The 19,047-nt window shown below is 38.3% G+C and overlaps 7 protein-coding genes across 7 annotated transcripts; 4 read left to right on the plus strand and 3 right to left on the minus strand.

The window, feature by feature from the left end:
* Window positions 1-156: 156 nt before the first annotated feature.
* FDP41_007783 (uncharacterized protein) lies at window positions 157-465 on the minus strand (the record flags this gene model as incomplete). The annotated part of the gene is made up of 1 exon (XM_044711565.1): window positions 157-465. One exon carries the CDS (start codon window positions 463-465, stop codon window positions 157-159), a length of 309 nt encoding a protein of 102 aa, XP_044568581.1.
* Window positions 466-954: 489 nt separating this feature from the next.
* FDP41_007784 (uncharacterized protein) lies at window positions 955-1,866 on the plus strand (the record flags this gene model as incomplete). Its single annotated transcript, XM_044711566.1, has 1 exon — window positions 955-1,866. The coding sequence occupies one exon, from the start codon at window positions 955-957 to the stop codon at window positions 1,864-1,866; it is 912 nt and encodes a 303-aa protein (XP_044568582.1).
* A 241-nt stretch (window positions 1,867-2,107) lies between these two features.
* On the plus strand, window positions 2,108-2,587 carry FDP41_007785 (uncharacterized protein; the record flags this gene model as incomplete). Its single annotated transcript, XM_044711567.1, has 1 exon — window positions 2,108-2,587. The coding sequence occupies one exon, from the start codon at window positions 2,108-2,110 to the stop codon at window positions 2,585-2,587; it is 480 nt and encodes a 159-aa protein (XP_044568583.1).
* Window positions 2,588-2,764: 177 nt separating this feature from the next.
* FDP41_007786 (uncharacterized protein) lies at window positions 2,765-6,893 on the minus strand (the record flags this gene model as incomplete). The annotated part of the gene is made up of 2 exons (XM_044711568.1): window positions 2,765-2,963; window positions 3,304-6,893. The coding sequence occupies 2 exons, from the start codon at window positions 6,891-6,893 to the stop codon at window positions 2,765-2,767; spliced, it is 3,789 nt and encodes a 1,262-aa protein (XP_044568584.1).
* Window positions 6,894-7,739: 846 nt separating this feature from the next.
* Window positions 7,740-9,521, plus strand: FDP41_007787 (uncharacterized protein; the record flags this gene model as incomplete). The annotated part of the gene is made up of 1 exon (XM_044711569.1): window positions 7,740-9,521. The coding sequence occupies one exon, from the start codon at window positions 7,740-7,742 to the stop codon at window positions 9,519-9,521; it is 1,782 nt and encodes a 593-aa protein (XP_044568585.1).
* Window positions 9,522-9,776: 255 nt separating this feature from the next.
* Window positions 9,777-13,494, plus strand: FDP41_007788 (uncharacterized protein; the record flags this gene model as incomplete). Its single annotated transcript, XM_044711570.1, has 3 exons — window positions 9,777-10,215; window positions 10,261-10,421; window positions 10,510-13,494. The coding sequence occupies 3 exons, from the start codon at window positions 9,777-9,779 to the stop codon at window positions 13,492-13,494; spliced, it is 3,585 nt and encodes a 1,194-aa protein (XP_044568586.1).
* A 210-nt stretch (window positions 13,495-13,704) lies between these two features.
* Window positions 13,705-18,833, minus strand: FDP41_007789 (uncharacterized protein; the record flags this gene model as incomplete). Its single annotated transcript, XM_044711571.1, has 5 exons — window positions 13,705-13,980; window positions 14,044-14,209; window positions 14,254-15,688; window positions 15,743-16,841; window positions 16,887-18,833. 5 exons carry the CDS (start codon window positions 18,831-18,833, stop codon window positions 13,705-13,707), a joined length of 4,923 nt encoding a protein of 1,640 aa, XP_044568587.1.
* Between the last annotated feature and the right edge of the window lie 214 nt (window positions 18,834-19,047).

Raw genomic sequence — 19,047 nt, forward strand, 5'->3', positions numbered from 1 at the left:
ATTAATTTTTGGCTTTCATTTTGTTGTGACAAAAATTGAGCATTTTGATGTTTTTGCTTTCTACCATGCAATACTGTGGTGTGAGGAGATATGGTCTTTACCGATAGAAGGTGATCATGACGAACATCGTAAATGAGGTTGTTTCATTTGGTACCATTAAGTTTGTTTACCAACGTAATACGATAGGACGGTATGGATCCCAAAATTTGCCATTTCATTTAACACATGCTCTTCGAGTGAAAGTGATTTGTTAGAGCCTTCAGTGTAGCGAGACAGTAATTCGTTGAAATAGTTTTGTTTCTGGTCTGGTGAGTGATTACAAATTTCAATGTCAATGTTCACCTTTTCGATATCCAAAGTGGTTCTATTCTTTCGATTGTCTTGTGAATATTTGGCAAATACCTCTCGATTCAATACATGAGGTGTCTGTTGGTTGATGAAGTCGATTTGGGAAGATGGTATCATAGGCTTTCAAATGATCGGAACATGAAAAGTGTATTTTGAGCATGAATCCTTCATGAGGTAAAAGTTCATCTTCATCATCAACCAGATCATCCTCTCTCAGATCTCTATGGAAGGGTTGAAGTCATGGATTGGAATGGAGTGAAAGAGAGCTTTTTAAATCTACTTTGAGTCCGAAACCCTTCAATATTGTTGTTAGGTTGTCATTGTCGCGAGTGATCTTCCTTGTTGTGGGTGGTTGTTTGACAGGCATGGACGTACGGAGTTTTTGAGCGTGCAAACCAAAATTGAATTTCGTGCTCTGCAATCGATTAAGCCTCGGCATTTGGAATGTCAAACCTGATGTGAAATAAAGCTGCAATCGATAAAGGTTTTACCTCAACAGATGAATCATCTTCAACGTTGCTATTGTTGTCATGATGGTTGTTGTTTCTGTAGAAGAAGAAGGGGACCTTTTCTTCTTTCGTCTCCACCATCTCGATCATCTTTTTCATGACACTTCTTGTCGCCTTGATCTCTGAAACTGTCTCCTCGACAGAATTGAACACTCTCAGCGACTCTCTTCGCACACCAAAACCACCCACGACTCGTCTCACCATACAACCAGAAAGCAATGGTTGGTGGGTTCAGTTAAAAGTTTCACCGCCTGGAGTCACCCAAAGAATCCGAGTGACGATTCTCTCTCAAACAGGACAAACCCACACACTCGATGCCACTTCTCCCTCATGGGACTCAACCCGCTCCTATTTCACAGCCCAATCACCTCAAGAAATTCCATCCAATTCACAAGTCAAATTTACCGTCATGAAACGCAATGGGCGAGTGGTTCCTTTGAGCATGCAATGGCGCATTGGAAATAGTGTGTCTTCCTCCTCTCGAGGTGGTGGTAATAGTGGTAATGGTGGTAATGGTGTCAAATCATCATCCTCGGGTCGTAATATTGCCAATGCCACTTGGTACGATGAAACAGCAGCGGGTACTCCTGTGTGTGGTTTCAAAACCAAGTATTGTGGAGCTCCTTCGGATGCCTTCAAAGGACTCGGAGTGAGAGTAGGACCCTGCTGGGGAGGTACTTCATCCAGTACTTGCCAAAATTGTGCCAAAGGCTATTGCTTTGGTCCATCATGTGTTCCTCCTCAATGTAAGAAGGGAGGATGTGGGATCAAGATTAAACTATGGTGTGTGGATCCTTCTGAGGGAGCCTGTAAAACCTCAGAACCCATCATTATGACCGTGAATAATATGTGTCCAAAGAGTCATCCATGCAACACTTGTAAGGGAAAGCAAAATCCTTGTGCCCGATCCAATCATTTGGATTTGTGTGCGAGTACATTCTTTGCATTGGCAAACCATCAGCCAAGAACGGAGGGATTGAAAATTGCCTATCAAGTGCTTGGAAAGTAACACCTACAGATTGTAGTATTGAGAATCAGAGGAAATAGTTGCAAGAGATGAGAGAGAGGTAACATAAAGATTTTGACTTCTCTTTCAGTTCTTCTTTTTTCATCTCTCTCGCGATGTAGGATGAACTTGATCAAGGTTTACAGTAATTAAAAAAAGCGCTCAATTTGAAGGTGTTGGTCATTCCGCAGAGTTTTTTGTATTGTTGTTGTTTGTATTCCTTTGATCAGAATCATTCATCATCATGAAGAAAATATCAGAGAAAGAGAAGGCGATCATTGAGGAATTGTTCCGAAAATATGATCTTGATAATGACGACAAGATGGATTTAAATGAACTGGATCGTTTGCTGTCCGATATGGGATTCAATTTTTCAAAGGAAGAAACTGAAGCAATTCATTTGTTCTTGGATAAAGACGGCAGCAATGCATTGTGTTTCAAAGAGTTTTATGAATGTTGGGAAGCATTGGCGAGCAAAAATGGAATATTAAGGCCAGAAAAACTGACACTCCTTGTCAGTGCAGCTAAAATGTTCAAATCTTTCGATCATGACAACGATTCTAGCCTGTCAGCAGACGAATTCAAACATTTTTACGACATTTTAAGTACCAAATACAATGATTTGGATTCTTTTGAGGTCACTCTCAAATCACTCGACAAGGATGGAAGTCAAACTGTTCGTTTCCATGATTTCGTCATGGTGCTGAACTGGTTCACAGTCTAAATCAGCAAGTTAACAATGGGACAAGACCCAAAATTATTTCCCAAATTTTCAATTCGAAAAGAGATTAGTTGAAACAAGAAATGTAATTCTCTATTGTAGATCATTTTAATGAAAAGCTGATTGCTGATTTTATTACCTCTTGTTGCCTTAAGAAGAATCAGTTTGAATTCGATTGGTTTATTGAATTTTCTTTCCTTCCTTTTCCATCGATTTACCAACACTCTCCATTTGCTTGCCAATGGAAGATTCCAACTTTTTAGCTTCTCCCTTGATCTTTTTCTTATTGTTGTACCAATAAGCTCCAATGAGAGCGGCGGCTGTACCGCCCAACAACCACATCTTTTGATTTTGATTCATGTTGAGAGTATATTTCAAGCTGTTTTTGAGTGAGAAGTGTTAACTTGAATTATTGTTTTATGTAATGAAAATGTTGCAATGATGTGCCTTCCATTTGCCAACTCTAAAGATTTTTAAGGTTTTTACAATTTGGAAATTTTCCAAAACCGCATTTGGTGAGAGACCATCTGTAGACAATTCCATTCTTTGGAACAACAATAACCACGCATTCATTGCATATACAAACTAAACAGTCGCACAAATCTCAATTATGAATAGTAATTAATTCGATTATTCGAGCAAAAAATTAGTTTATATCGCGAACATGAAGTTTGTTTCATGTTGCCAATTTTGAATCTGTATGGCAATATGACATCTACAGCTGGAAGATATCCTCGTTAGGATCTGATCCTGAAGTGTTAAACAGTGATTGAGGTAACTCGGTTCCATCAAAATTAATGGTCGAATGTTGTTGTGGAAGTCCTCTCTCGTTCGTCGTATTAATGATGAAATTGCCTCCCATAGCACCCATTGTTCCATGATTGAATTGATGATTCATGTGATTTTGAATATTATTTAAACTTTGAGAGCCAGTTCCATGGTTAAAAAGTGAAGTATTCATCGTGCTTAAATTATTCATACTACTTGACAGGTTGTTGCTATGAATGTTTTGGTTGTTGTTTGTGTGACTGTTAGAGCCAGAGATTCCGTTCATCATGACATTACCCATCAGTGAACCTGTCGTAAAACTATTATTAAAGTTAAAAGTGGAAGAGTTTGGAGCGGAAGATGAAGCCACTCTACCAAAGGAGGTATTCACTGAATGATTTTTCTGTTGAATTTGAGGTGAAGAATACATGGTTTCATTAGCAGCACCTTCATTATTGCCTCTAACTCGTTTGTGACCCTTATCTTTTCGCTTGTCTTGAATTGAAGAATTGAATTGAGCATAAATTTCATTGAGACTTGTGGGTGTCATGGAATGATCTCCATTCGATTGATTATCTCTCATTTTCAGACATGCATCTTTCATGGTACTAAATAAATTAATGGCAGCATCTAATTTTTGAATGGTAGCATCGAGATTGTCACTTGATGTGTCCATCGCGGATTGAAGACCTCCAAAACTTCCCACAGGATTGTTGTCGGCTGAATTTTGTAAAAAGTATGAAGAGCTTGAAGTGGAACTTGCACTACTTGCTAATCCATTAGGAGAAGTAAAGGAAGAATGTCGGGAATGAGTACCAGGTGGTCCTGCACTATTTGGAATTGAAATTGACAAGTTACGCAATACTTCCACAATATCTAGTGAGGTAATACTTGGTTGTGACAACTGACTGGTTGTGTTTGGAGTGGAACCGAGTGAAGAATAATCGGATTGGTCAGAAAATGCATTTACAAGACCATTAGTCATCATACTCGAGTCCATACTTCCACTTGATTGATGATGATGATGTGGATGGTGATAATGATTGTTGTGAAGTGGAGAAATATTTCCAGCCATATTTTGATAATTTCCATTTGCCACCAAATAGGGTCCATTGTTTTGTGAATTCACAAAAGAAGCAGAACTTCCACTATTGCTTAGATAGGACGATGATCCATAACTATTTGCTGAGCTTGACATGTTTTGAATGGAAGCAGGATCCAAATTTGAATTTTGAAAGTGTGATTGAGAGTTTGTTTGTTGTGACGATGAATTCGAGTTGAAAATAATATTCGGTTGTGGCTGTACAGCACTGCTTACTGAATTTTGATTCTGTTGAGGTACTGAATTGAACAAGTTGTTGTTCTTTTGTGGTGTTTGAGAGGTCGATGACGCTGTTGTAGTTGCAGCAGCAGTAGTAGTAACACTCGACTGTTCATCTGCCTCTCTCTTCATTCGAGCTCCATTGCCATGGAATAGTGCAAATCCTCCAAAACTTGATTTCTTCTTTTTAACACTGGTGAGTGAGGGAGTAGTGGTGGAAGTGGTGGTGCTGACTGGTGAATCGGAACCTCCAGAAATTGCATGATTCATGTTGTTCGATAGTTGTTGAGAATTGGTCGAAGCGTGAACCGAATTGACTTGTGATTCTTTTGAGTTGGATGAGGAGGTTCTTTGAACTTCTTCACGACTCTTTGTTCTCACCCAAAATCCTTCCGAATGCACCAAACAAATTTCTTGATCCTTGTCTTTAAGGTAAATTCTGAGTTGAGCCACACGTTTACCTCCCATTCCACTCGCACTTGGAGCATCCTTATTATTTACAGATTCTCGATTGATTCTCTTTTCAAAGTATAAAAGTGGAGCCATGTTTGCGTTGGAAGAAGTTGGACCACCACCACCACTGCTACTACTGCCGTTGCCTCCTCCTCCTGAACTGTTTGAGTTCGTAATGATTTGAGGAGTACGAACAAGTTTCATTTGAAGTGGAATTCCACCTTTGAAACGTTGTTTTCCAAATAAACTTTCTCGACTATCTTCGTCGTGATTATTGCTGGTCACGAGCACAAAGTCAGCAAATAATTGAACATCAGCAGATGAATTGTTTGAAGATCCAATGTATCGACCTACTAATTTCAACAATTGAGGATCCTGACTACAAAACACCAACCAATCATTGACCAGACAGTTATGAGTGGTCTTTTTAGGAGCAATTCGGTCATTGGGTAACCACGAAGATTCATTCTCCATCTCCACTAAATGATATAAATTGTCAGTTTGTACACTCGGACGTAAATATGGACAATCACGAAGTGTTTGATCACTGAGACAAAACAATTTGGTGTGAATGAGTGGACTCCCTTTTGTGACTTTTAAATCCTCTGCTGTGAAATTGTGATCAATAAGAGTTTGAGAAAGTGAATTATTATCCGTGACCATCATGGAATTATTCATCACCATCATCATGTCAGAATTGAAAGTTGTGGTACTAGATGATCCATTTCCTCCAGAAGATCCACCATTGTTTGAATTGTTGTTGTTGTTAGCATTGTTGACCAGAGTGATTGTACTTGGAGCACATGACCACCTAATACAGGGTGTGTATTTTGGAATGGTGGAAACGAGTACTGTATTTCCACCAGATGCCACCACCGACGCATTCGTATGGTTTGACGTGGATTGGGTTGGTGGTGTTGTCATTGTTAATGAGGAGGAAGCTCCTCCCATTGGATGAACTGAGGTGTTGGTGATGTTCGAAGTGAGAACATGTTGTTGTTGTTGTTGATTCATCACCATGGTACTTGTCGAAGAAGAAGCTGTTGTTGTTGGTGGTGATTGAATCATGGCTGGTGAGGTTCCGTACATGGTCGAAGACGACGAAGAAGAAGACATTCCTTGCATTGGTGTATGGTTCATGTTGTTGTTGTTGATCGATGAAGGAAAATTCATGGATGATGATGATGTAACACTGTGTGAAGTCATCAGGAGTGATGGTTGTTGTTGAGGTTGTTGTGGAAAGACCATGTTGTTGTTGACATTGCTACTATTAAAGGAAGTCATGTGATTTGTGGTATTGCTGTTGTTGTTGCTGTTCATCATCATCGTCATGTTATTGTTATTCATCATCATCATGGTTTGTGAGTGGGTGTTTATTGATCCCATTCCACCACCACCACCACCACTATTGCTACCACTATTTGAGAATTGGAGTTGACTGAACGTTGGTTGTGAATTGTTGTTATTAAAGGTTGGCATGTTATTGGTCGAGTTTTGAAATGGTTGTTGAAAGAATGGTTGTTGTTGTTGATAATGAGTGAGTGAAGAGAGATGTTGAGTTGAGTTGTTGTTGTTATTATTATTATTATTGAATGACAAGTTGTTGTTATTATTATCAGACGATGACAATGCACTGCTGGGATTAAAGACAAAGTCCTGTGCGGAGGATGCTGTTGCCAAGATGGGTGGTTGTTGTTGCTGTTGCTGTTGTTGCTGATGATGATTATTATTGTTGTGCGAAAAACTAAACAGTTTCTTGACAGGCATGTTCCCAGATAATGACAAAAGATTTCAATGCTTGCTGGAGTTCTAAGAAAAGAGAGATAGGACGGAGAGATACTTTGTTGTCCAATGGTTGGTCAACTTGTTGTTGGAAGAAAACAATGAAATAATAGTAGAACCAATAATGGAGAGGATGAAGAAGTGTAGAGTCGTACGTAATGAGTCGGAATATGATGAGAGTATCAATAGCAACCGACGAAGAAGAAGCAGACACGACGAGACTCTCGAGATAAAATTATTGTTGTATGATGATCAAGCAGTGACACAATACTGTTGGCAAGTGCTTTTCTTTTTTATAAGATTGAAAGATGACGATTCAAGAGAAGCAAAGGAAGCCACCACCATTTGGTGAGATTGTCCTAATGAATGTGTGACTCACAATGAGAAAATGAAACTTTGTAATTGTCCTGTTCTCTTTTCGATTGGGTTAGATTCAATGGTTGAATGTATTTTGTTTTCTCTTCTGTCATTGAAGATTATGGTTGAGGACAAAAGTCAACCAAATGACAAACGGATAGGTTTCTTTTGTAAATTCTTTACATTCAAAGAAGAGTTTTCGGGAAATTTTGAGAAGGAACCAATTGGTTGCTTTCAAGAAAATTTTTGTAGTCTACAGCTGAGCTATCTCATCAAAATGGCAAGTATATGAGGATGAGTGAGACTGTCTCGTGCAATGTATTCAATTCGAAATATTTCACAATCATATCGTCTTGAGTGCAATTTGATAAAACCACAAGAGTCGCAAATGTTGGCCTTTTTTTAATGGATAACCAATGATGATGAATGTTTTCATTTAAATGAATTTAAAAAAAAATTTTCATCATCACGAGAATGAGTTCATCAGCTGAACAACTCCCACTTTCCTTGTTGATTACCTTCTTTACCGAGGCCAACAAGAGACTCCAAGAGGAAAAGGAAGCATCATTAAAAGAAGAATGGAGTGAAGAACAAGAAAAAACCATTGAAGCCCTTCTCAATGGTATTGTCGAAAAGGCAAAGCAACAAGCTAGCTATACCGGTGCCGATGTGAACGAAACCTCGCTGAGAGAAGCCGGATTTGCTCAAGGAGGCGAATCTGAAGAGCTCTGCTCCCTCGTTACAAAGTTCTTTGAAGTCAGACCAATGGCCAAGTCTCAATCAAAGAAGGTGTCCAAGAGAGTGGAAAAGATGCAAAAGGAAAGAGAAAAGTCAAAAGAAAAGGAAAAACAACAACAACAAAAACTCGAAGAAGCCAAGAAAATTTCATTCCAAGAAGATACATCACTTCCAGAGGCTAAACATATTAAAATCAGAGATGTCGGACCACAATATGAGGGACAACGTGTGATGATTTATGGTTGGTGTCATAGAATTAGAGTCCAAGGAAAAGGACTTTTATTCATCACTCTCAGAGATGGTACAGGCCTACTCCAAACTGTATTGAGTGGAGTTTTGTGTCAAACCTATGAAGCTTTAACTCTTCATTTGGAATCATCTGTAATGATCAAAGGTACATTGAAGGCAGATCCAAGAGCTCCAATGGGCTTTGAATTGCAAGCTGATTTCTGGAAATTGATCGGAACATCACCAGAAAGTCTTCCATTCAACGAAGAAGTGAAAGATCCAGTGATTTTGCTCGACCAAAGACACTTGATTTTAAGAGGAGAATATACTTCAGCTATCTTAAAGATTCGTTCAGCAGTTTTACAAAGCTTCCGTGAACATTATTATTCACGTGGTTATACTGAAATCACTCCTCCAACTCTTGTTCAAACTCAAGTTGAAGGTGGTTCAACACTTTTCAAATTTGATTACTTTGGTGAGGATGCGTTTTTGACTCAATCAAGTCAATTATATTTGGAAACAGTCATTCCTGCATTAGGAGACAGCTTCTGTATTGCTCAATCGTATCGTGCAGAGAAGTCTGACACTCCACGTCACTTGAGCGAATTTACTCATGTTGAGGCAGAGAGACCATTCATTTCTTTTGAGGATTTATTGAATACTTTGGAAGATTTAGTTTGTGACGTTACAGAAAGAGTTTGGGCAAAGTGCAAGGATTTGGTATTGAAGGTCAACCCTGACGCACAAAAACTTAAGGATTGTTTGAAACGCCCATTCAAACGCATGACTTATGCTGATTGTATTCAATTCTGCAGAGACAATCAAGTTTACAAAGATGAGGAAACAAAGGAGCTCTTTGAATTTGGTGATGACATTACTGATGCACCAGAAAGAAAGATGTTGGAAAAAATTGGTGAACCAGTCCTCATGATTAAATTCCCAGCTAACATGAAGGCTTTCTACATGAAGAGATGTGAAGATGACAACTCGCTGACTGAATCTGTTGACTTGTTGCTTCCAGGTGTTGGTGAAGTTATTGGTGGAAGTATGCGTCTCGAATCCTTCGATACTCTCATGGAAGGATATAAGAAGGAGGGAATTAGTGCTGAACCATATTACTGGTATAGTGACCAAAGAAAGTATGGCACTTGTCCTCATGGTGGTTATGGTTTAGGTCTTGAAAGATACATGCTGTGGTTGTTGAGAGAAGAAGACGAAGAAAAGAGAAGAGTCAAGACAGTAAGACAAACATGCTTGTATCCACGTTATATGGGTAGATGTCGACCTTAAAGTTGCCAACGTAAAACATTTTATTATACAGCAATAATTGTTTTGACAACATTGGTGTCACAGCTGACAATGTATCGTTATGCAGCAAAGTCGAGGAATAAATAGCGTTCGTCTCAAGCTTTGGCGCCATGAAGAACTTCATACAACAATTCCAACTACAAAAAATTGAGCTAACTTTGTTGTTCGATCGGACCGGGAACAACCTACTTCTCTATTAAATCGATACAACAACGTTGAAACACACTGCATAGAATCATGTGGATCTATTTAAACAAGAAAGTGAGCATTCCGAATGGCCTCAAGCTCAATCATATATCATGGGAACACTACCACGGGTGGATTGCTTGTGGAGGAGAAGGAGGATTACTTAAAGTATTGAAACTAGAAACGAAAACTGACGCCAATCAACGAGGAGTCACAGCTCCGACAAGTCTCGAGTTCAATCAAGGTTTAGGAGGCCATATGGGAAAGGAAAGCAAAGATCAACAACCAAGCTCAGTCATGCGAGTGAGCTGGAACGAGGAAAATGAAAAACTTACATCATGCGACGCGAATGGATTAATTATTGTTTGGTATTTTAATAAGCAAAAGAAAGAATGGGATGAAGAAATGTTAAACAACCGAGAGAATGCAATTGTCAGAGACTTGAAATGGTCCAGCGATGGACAGAAGATTTGTATTGTTTATGATGATGGTAAGTATTCGCTGGAACGAAAAAATGATTCGAAACATTTTGCAGGAGCTGTAATTGTGGGAGGTGTTGACGGAAACAGAAATTGGGGAAAAGCACTCAAAGTTCAATTGACACATGTGGAATGGTCTCCTGATGCAAGATATTTACTCTTCGGTACATCTAATGGAGAAGTATGGCTCTTTGATTCAAATTCTGGAATTAAATTGGTACGTTTAAATTCTGGTAGACTCGGAATTTATTGTGAAATATATCATCATTAACCAACATTATTTACACAATGAATCTAAAATTTAGCATTCCATCAATATTACTTGTGTTGAAAATTCACAAGGCTCTGTTAATGCTCTAGCTGGTGTTGACTGGTATGATGGAAGGGAGGGATATCCTGATTTAAACGCTCCAACATTGGCAATTTGCTATCGAAACGGAAGATGCCAGCTGATGAGAGGTGATTTAGATGACGATCCTGTTTTGATTGACACAGGTATGACCATAAGCGAACCCAAATGGAATCCTTCAGGAACTGTTTTAGCACTTGCTGGTCAGCAAGAAGCAGAAGGAAAATCCATTGGTGTTGTCCAATTTTACAATCCATATGGTCTTCACTTAAAAACTCTGAAAGTACCAGGAAATGGAGTGAAAAGTGTGACTTGGGAAGGATCTGGATTAAGGCTTGCTCTTGCTGTAGATGCTCACCTGTTCTTTGCCAATGTAAGACCAAATTACAGATGGGGTTATTTCTCTAAAACAATTGTTTATGCTTTTACCAAGATTGAAAGACCTGAGCAGTGTGTCGTTTTCTATAATTACAAGACTCGACAAAAATATGTCAAATATATCAAAAAGTTGTTGGCTCTCGATGCGTGTGGAGAACATTGTGTGTTGCTGACCAAAACGGAGGCTCCTAAGGAAGCATTTGTAATTATTATTTGCAATTCGATAGGTAGTCCTGTTGAAACCAAGTTTCAGTCTGTTGAGCCAAAGCACGTTGCCATGACCAAGCATCATGTTGTTGTTTGCTCTGACTGTAATGTTTATGTTTGGAATTATAGACCAAAACAAGCAAATCAAGGAAATATCTTAAATTTAAAGGCAGACTCTGAGCAATACTTGTTACACATTGACCAGAACAAGTTCAAAAAGATAGAGGATGAAACAAAACTAGAATCAACAACAACGGATGACGCAATCTGTTGCATATTTGCCAATGAGAAATATCTCATAATCTCAAGAGAATCAGGAACTGTGAATGTGTATACGTTGCTTCCAACACTTTCATTTGTTGGATCATGCTCCATACCCTGCAGACCTCTGAAGATTGCTGTAAATTGTGACTGTACAAAATTGTCTGTTATTGATATTAACAGTACATTCCAAGTTTACAATGTATCATCACCCCCAAATACAGTCTCATCATTAAATCAAACAGAAAAGAAAAAGAAGAAAGGCAATATCACCGCTGAGAAATCAGAATTGGAAAAGAAAGATGTTTGGGAGATGAGATGGTCAGATGACAATCCTTCATTATTTGCAATTATGGAAAAAACCAAGATGTACACATTCAGAGATTTGACTCCTGAAGAACCTGTAATAACTTCAGCATATATATGTGCTTTCAATAATTTGAAAATTAAGGCTGTTTTTATGGATGATATTATGGCGAATCCAGATATGCCAGAGAGTGACAGTGTTATTACCTATGAAACACGTTCATTAAGAGACACTAAAGAAATTATTAGAAGTGTTAGTCTTCGAGATGCGAACGAATTTGTCAAGGATAATCCTCACCCAAGACTTTGGAGGCTTTTAGCTGAAGCAGCAATGTCTGACCTTGAGCTGGACATGGCATACAAAGCTTATATTCAATGTGGTGATTACCATGGTGTTTATTTTGTTAAACAAATCAAACAATTAGATAATGAGGCAAAGCAAAAAGCAGAGATTGAAGCATATTTTCATAGATTGGATGAAGCTGAGAAAATTTATCGTTCTATCGACAGAAAGGATTTAGCCATTGATCTCAGAAAACGATATGGTGACTGGAAAAAGGTGCTCGCTTTGGTGAGAGAAATGAATGGTAGTGATGAACTTATGGTGGACGTTTTTAATCATTTAGGAGATTATTATTCAGACAGACAGCAATGGGACAGATCGATTCAGTTCTATCTCAAATCAAGAAACTTTGAAAAATTAATTGAAGCTTATTATAGAGTTGAAGATTTTGAATCTCTTGAAAGAATGATTGAAGAGCTTCCAGAAAACAATCCTTTGCTTCCTGTCATTGGTGACAAATTGGCATCCATTGGGTTATCTTTACAGGCCATTCAAGCTTTGGTAAAAGGTGGAAAAATCAAACAAGCTATTGACGTTTGTGTAGAATTGAATCAATGGGATGAAGCTGTCACGTTGGCAGAAAAACATAATATGGGTGAAATTGAGGATATTCTCTACAAGTATGCTAATCACTTGGTTTCTCGTGGAGATTTATCCTCTGCCATTGAGCTCTATCAAAAGGCCAATAGAAATACAGAATCAGCGAAGATTCTAGTCAAGTTAGCTGAAGAAGAAGGAAAGACAAAGTTGTCACCACTTCGAGCTAAAAAGTTTTACGTCTTGTCTGCTCTTGAAATTGAGAGGTACAGGAATCGATTGTTAAATGATCAAACTATGAGAATGAATCCGAATAAGGCCCTCCAAACAATGCTTTCTCATGACGCTACCACCAATTTTGAAAATCCATGGAGAGGAGCAGAAGCTTATCACTTTTTCCTTCTTGCACAAAAACAGTTGACAGAATTCAAACTAGCTGATTGCCTTAATACTGCAATGAGACTAGTGACATGCTACGAAGAATATTTTGCACCAAAGGAATTGTATTCATTGCTTGCTCTTGCTGGATTCTATGCTAAAGAGTTCAAAGTTTGTTCAAAAGCATTTATCAAACTAGAATCCATGGAAGGATTAACAGAGGAAGAAAAGGAGAAGTATGAACAACTTGCCATAGATATTTTCAGAGATAGTCCTGTGAATAGTGTTGATCTGGAAACAAGGCCATGCCCAACTTGTGGAGCCGATACCTATGATTATGAAGGTTCATGCAACTCTTGTAATGTTCAATTTTATGCTTGTGTCGTCACGGGACGAAATATTGGAGATCAAGATTTTTGGACTTGCCCAACTTGCAAACATCGGGCTATTGAGAGTGAGATTTACAAGTATCACCATTGTCCTCTTTGTCACTCAAGCCTCATGTCTTCTACTTCAGGCGATTTGTTTTAAATTATATAAAACCATAACTCGATTACTTTATATGTATAATCTTGATTGTTCGAGTTTGTCGTAGAGCACGAATGTAATTCATGTTTTTTAGTCGAACAACCGAGGGCTTCTTTTGCACAGAAAGCAACGCAACAGAGGTAGTAAAAGGTTCGAAGATTCTCATCGTGTCTTGAAAAGGGTCGAAATCTTATTTTCTGAAATCAATAATTATTATTCATGATCGGATGGAACTGTGTTGTTGTTTTGGAAATTATTTGTTAGCTCCTCGAGAGCATTGTATAAGGGGTTGACATGGTGGTGGGCCTTCAATAGATAGGTTTGACACTTTCCTTTACCTTTCACTTCCACACTTCGTTCCTCAAAATCAAACTCCAAATCATGAACTCTTTCATAGGTAGATCTACTCAAGTGTATTCTTCCTGGCAATGACGTTGACTCCATTCTTGATGCAACATTGATCGTATCTCCCCACAAATCATAAGCAAACTGTTTCCGTGTAATAATTTCAACAATAGTAAATCAGTAAACAACAACAATATATCAACTCACCTTTTTCGTTCCAATCACACCTGCAACTGCACCACCTGTATTGAGTCCAATTCTAATGTTAATTTGTTGATCACTATTCCCTCGATTGTAATCATGAACTACCGTGAGAGCTTCAATAGAAAATCGTAAACAACGCTCAGGATGATCAGAAGTCGATTGCAAATGTCTTGAATATTGTGTTAGCTTTGATTGTTTGTAATTGTTACTTACAGTCCTCCAACACAAAAGTAGGCATCTCCTATTGTTTTAATCTTTTCCAAGTTATACTTGTCAGTCAATGCGTCAAATCCATTCACGACCGTGTTCAGCATCATCACTAGCTCAGAAGGATTTAGAGAAGATGACATATTGGTAAAGTTTACCATGTCACTGAAAAAGCACGTAATGTCATTAAATTTCTCTGCAATAAAGGTCTCCCCTGATTTCAACTTCGCGGCAACCGCCTCTGGTAAAATATTTCTTAGTAAATGTTCGGATTTTGATTTTTCTTCTGCCAACAAAGCGTTGTGTTTCTTTTCTTGAGTGATGTCCTTGATGACACATGCAAGAACTTGAGCACCACCAAGATTAGCGGTAAACATATTAATGGTAGCAGGAAATGTCGACTGATTCTTTCGTACACACTCTAATTCAAGACTGTCCCCGGAGGTAGCATCATGACTGTTTCTTGTATTCAATTTAAGTTCGCTAATTGTTTTTTCAATAGTTTCTCGGTCTCCTTTTTGGAAAATTGTGAAAATTTGCATTCCCACAATATCTGATTGTTTGTATCCAAACATTCTTTGTGCGGCTGGGTTGATTAAATCTATCAATCCACTAGCATTACACAAAATTGCTCCATCTACAGAGGCATTAAGCAAAGCTCTAATACCTGATGTGTCACTGTGAGAAAGGTCTTTCTTGCTTTGTTTCTGTAAGAATGCCGTCAATTTGTTTGGAATTTGGTTGTGCAAAATAAAGTTACGAAGAGTCTCATTCGAATCTAAATTATTAAGGGGAATGTAATTGAGCATCATTCGTAAACTTTGAACATGCTTGTAATGGTTTGTTATGGAATTATAAAAATTGTAATTCAACACACAAAGGCCTATCAATCCGATAATAGTAAACACAATTCCAATTTCTAGTTTTGGAGTGGAGGCTTCTTTTGCGAACGTATTCATGAAATAGTTAATTGAATCAGACAGTGCATCTCCCATCAAGGAAAGCAAAAAATATTCTTTGAAAGCTTCAGTTGTTTTGTTTTGATATTCCTTGTTGAATAGCTTATCATTCAGCATTGAAGTTTGACTAGAGAACATCGAAATCATTGTTTCCAATCCGAAACAGCTTGTAAACTGTTCCAAGAAGGTGGCATTGGAGGGTAGAGTGCAGTTGGCAACTCCTTTCAGCAAGTCATCTATTTTTTCATATCTTCCTATTGTCTTGTATTCTCCATACACCAAATTGTTAAACTTGTTGTTGATTTCTGTCACATAGGATCTTACTTGAAGCCTGTAAGCCAACAACTCTGCGTTAGTGGTAAGTAAAGGATTGTTTACAGGTACACCTGGTGGAATGCTGTAAAATGTGAAATATTCTCCCACTCTGTAGGCGATTCGGTGTACATATCTCAACACAAATGATCCAGCAGTAATTGTTTGTCCTTTGATTTTTATGGTTGTTGAATTAATTCTTTATGCATGAACAAAAAACTTACCAGTTACTTTCGCATTATCAAAATTCAAGTTTGTTTCCATGTACATTAATCCCCCACAAATCCACACGAGAATAATACTGAGTAACAGCAGCACGGGAATAAAGTTCTTGGGAATTGTCATAATATTTTTGGATACTTGATGAACAGAGTCGTCATCTTTAGAACCCAACTCATGGTAAACTCTTCCAATAACGTTCTTTGAAAGGTTATCTTCATAAATTTTAATAATCCTCTTTGTGGATGTTAATTCCATCCTGGAAAGTAGAACAAAAATCAAAGCAAAAACACCGTATCCAATACACACTGCCAAACATGAGATCATTTGTGTTTTCACCAACTGACTTGCATCGATATTGTTATTCGATACCAGTGACTCACAGAAAGTGGTATAGAATCCGCCAAGTGGAATCTTGTTCATCCAGAGATAGGAAAACTCATAGTCATACAGAGGAGCATTGAAATCTGCTACAGTCCATTTGTTTGTAATCTTGTCGAAATATCTAATCACAAGATTGTTAATTTCTTCCATAGAGGAATTTCTCAAGTAGTAGGACAGGTAGGATTGATCTTTGGAATTTTCAGCGATGAAAGGAATCATTACTGAAATATTTGGTGCGATGTAAAATTCAAACATGCCTGAACTGAAGACCGACGACTGAGCGTACTTTGGTATTACCTTTAGGTTGTCGACATATCCGTTCATTCTTATGTAACGATGCATTGCGAATTCTCGATAGAGCTCCTTCACTTCATTTGTAATGTTGTACTTTCCGGAGAACATTTCCATCACATTCTGAATTAATCTTACACTTCTAAAAAGGCCAGCTGTTGCCATGGAAGATCGACAAATATCATACTCTTTTTGAGGCTTTTCCGCAATATAAGAGGACACCATAAGTGAAAATACTGAGCAGAGGATTAGGGCAATGAATGAGAGGGCTATTGATGAAATGGTGAGGAATAATTGGAATCGGTGTGGAGGAGGAACACGAAGCGCATATTTGAAAATAGTTTCTTTCTTGGATTCTCCCTTTCCTTCAACTCCACTAAACGATTCTTCCTTCTCTAACTCCACCAAATCAAGTTTTGATTCTACAGACTATTAATTGTGTTAGCAGCAAGAAACAAATCATACATTACTTACCATTCGTGCCTCTTCATAGGGTTGAGTGATACTCTTTGAAAGCATTCCCTTAGTAATAACCCTTTTGTATGGATATCTTTGTTTTGAGCGTTTCGTATTTTCATCTTCTTCAATAGCCAATGCTTCAGCGAGCAGTTCTTGTGCGTAATCCTTTTCAAACAAAAAATGTTCTAGAAATAGAGCATGGGCTCTCAGAACAGTCTTATCTTTTGACGCAATCGCCATCAAATTTGTGAAGGCAGATTCGCATTTGGATGTCAGGTACGAGATTCTCCTGTTCATTTGGTCGATTTTCTCCATGTTTGGTATTTCATTCATCAACTCCTTCCAAAACAATCGATGTAGTGATTTTAACTCGTCTTGCCACTTAGTTGTGTTCTCTAAGGTGTGTTTAATTTCCACGACATTTTTGGCATCTGCTGCGTCCACCTCAATTTCTGTTTCTCTCTCTCTTATAACAATTTTCTCCAATAGGTCTGCATGACGAACTGCCTTTCTCAAAAGACTTATTGAAAATATAAATGAATTCTCATCATTCCATCCATAAGCAATAATCAGAGCAGCGCATATCAGTAATGAGCTGTTGGAAAACGCTTTTTGGTTTGCAACTCCTTTCACAAATGATAGTGCCTTGCTATTTGGCAAGGTTTCAGGCACAATACTATTTTTCAAAGAAATTTCACCTATGGAAAATCTCAAATACATGGCCAAGTAGCGCAACAAGCCATGTTCTTCAAGCTCTACATATATGGTCAGAGCATCTTTTTCAACTGCTCTCTCTGAGAAGACTGAGCCGCTTTCCTTGACTCCTTGCTTCTCCATGACAATCCTTTCCATCAATGACTCTACTCTCTTCAACACCAATCGAGAGTACAATTCCATGGCAATAAAACCCAACATAAAAAAGATGAGAATTAGGCCAATTGTCAGGATTATCATTCCCAACCCTAAATCCCACATATATGAGGGGTTAGAGACACTCGAAATTAATGAACCAATGGCAGCACCTAGTTTGGCGCTTCCAAACGCAAAGTAAATCGAATTTTCCGCTCTCCTAAAGAATGGAGTTTGAAAATAAAGGACAACCAACCACACCACTGAGAAAACAATATGTATCACAGCTCGAATATATACAACAGATTGAGGAACCACAAAAGTGAGCATGATTTCTAGAGCATTAAACGAGAGGAGAAGTGAGAAGGTAAATGACGATTCCATTCTAAAAGGAGCCATATTATGAGGATGCAAATTCGCAATGGTTGAGTGAGCAATGAAAGTGGTCATAGTGAGCATGATGATCCCGAAGAAACATGCAACAATAAGTCCAATATTGAGTGATGAATAACAAGCTTCCTTAGGAAACCTTGCAAGTGCCTGCACGGCCTGGTCATATCCATCCAAAGATATGTACGAGTTGGTATTGCAATCAATAAAGCTTGAAAGAATGAAAGCAAGAGTGTTACTACCGAATATCATACCATAACTTAATACCAATACTATCATCTTGGCCTTGACCGAGTACTTGCTTGTATTGCTGACCATTCGGTATGCAAAAAAAAGAATGATGAAATAGATCAAAAGGAAAACAAGGCTTGCAACAGCCAATCCTATCATGGCATTGTAGGAAATCAGGTCAAGAGAGAATGTGTAAGGATAATTGACTGCTTTAAATACCCATGCTCCGTACTCGCCCCAATGATAGTTTCCAAGGGTGGGTATAAATATAGAGTTCCACATGGTGTAGATGTGCATGCATATAATCAACAAGAAATATTTCCATGTTGTTCTACTTCGCTTGTCTTGCAATGTAACAGCAATAGAGGTAATTGAACTTTGTACCTTTACCCAGGTAGTATTTTGGGAATGTGTGGAGGTACCGGTTTCTGCTGTTTGATTTCCCTCTGATATGGATGACAAGTTGTTTCCGCTCTCTTTGTGTTGAATCATGGTGTGTTGTGTATTTCAAAAACAAGAAGACTGAATGGGAATGCGAATAAGAGAAAGCCTATTGTTGGGTAGTGACTATAGGCAAGATGACTGAGTCTTGGTGGTTTTTGTTTTGTTGGTGCTTTTGAGGCTCCCGCTCTGTACCTTTTTCGAAAGTAAAGGCCGAATTACAGTTATAGGCATTGACCCCTCTTTTTTAGGAGTTTCCTTCCGC

Source organism: Naegleria fowleri, assembly GCF_008403515.1.
Source record: "Naegleria fowleri strain ATCC 30894 chromosome Unknown tig4, whole genome shotgun sequence".
NCBI classification, from domain to species: Eukaryota; Heterolobosea; class Eutetramitea; order Acrasida; family Naegleriidae; genus Naegleria; species Naegleria fowleri.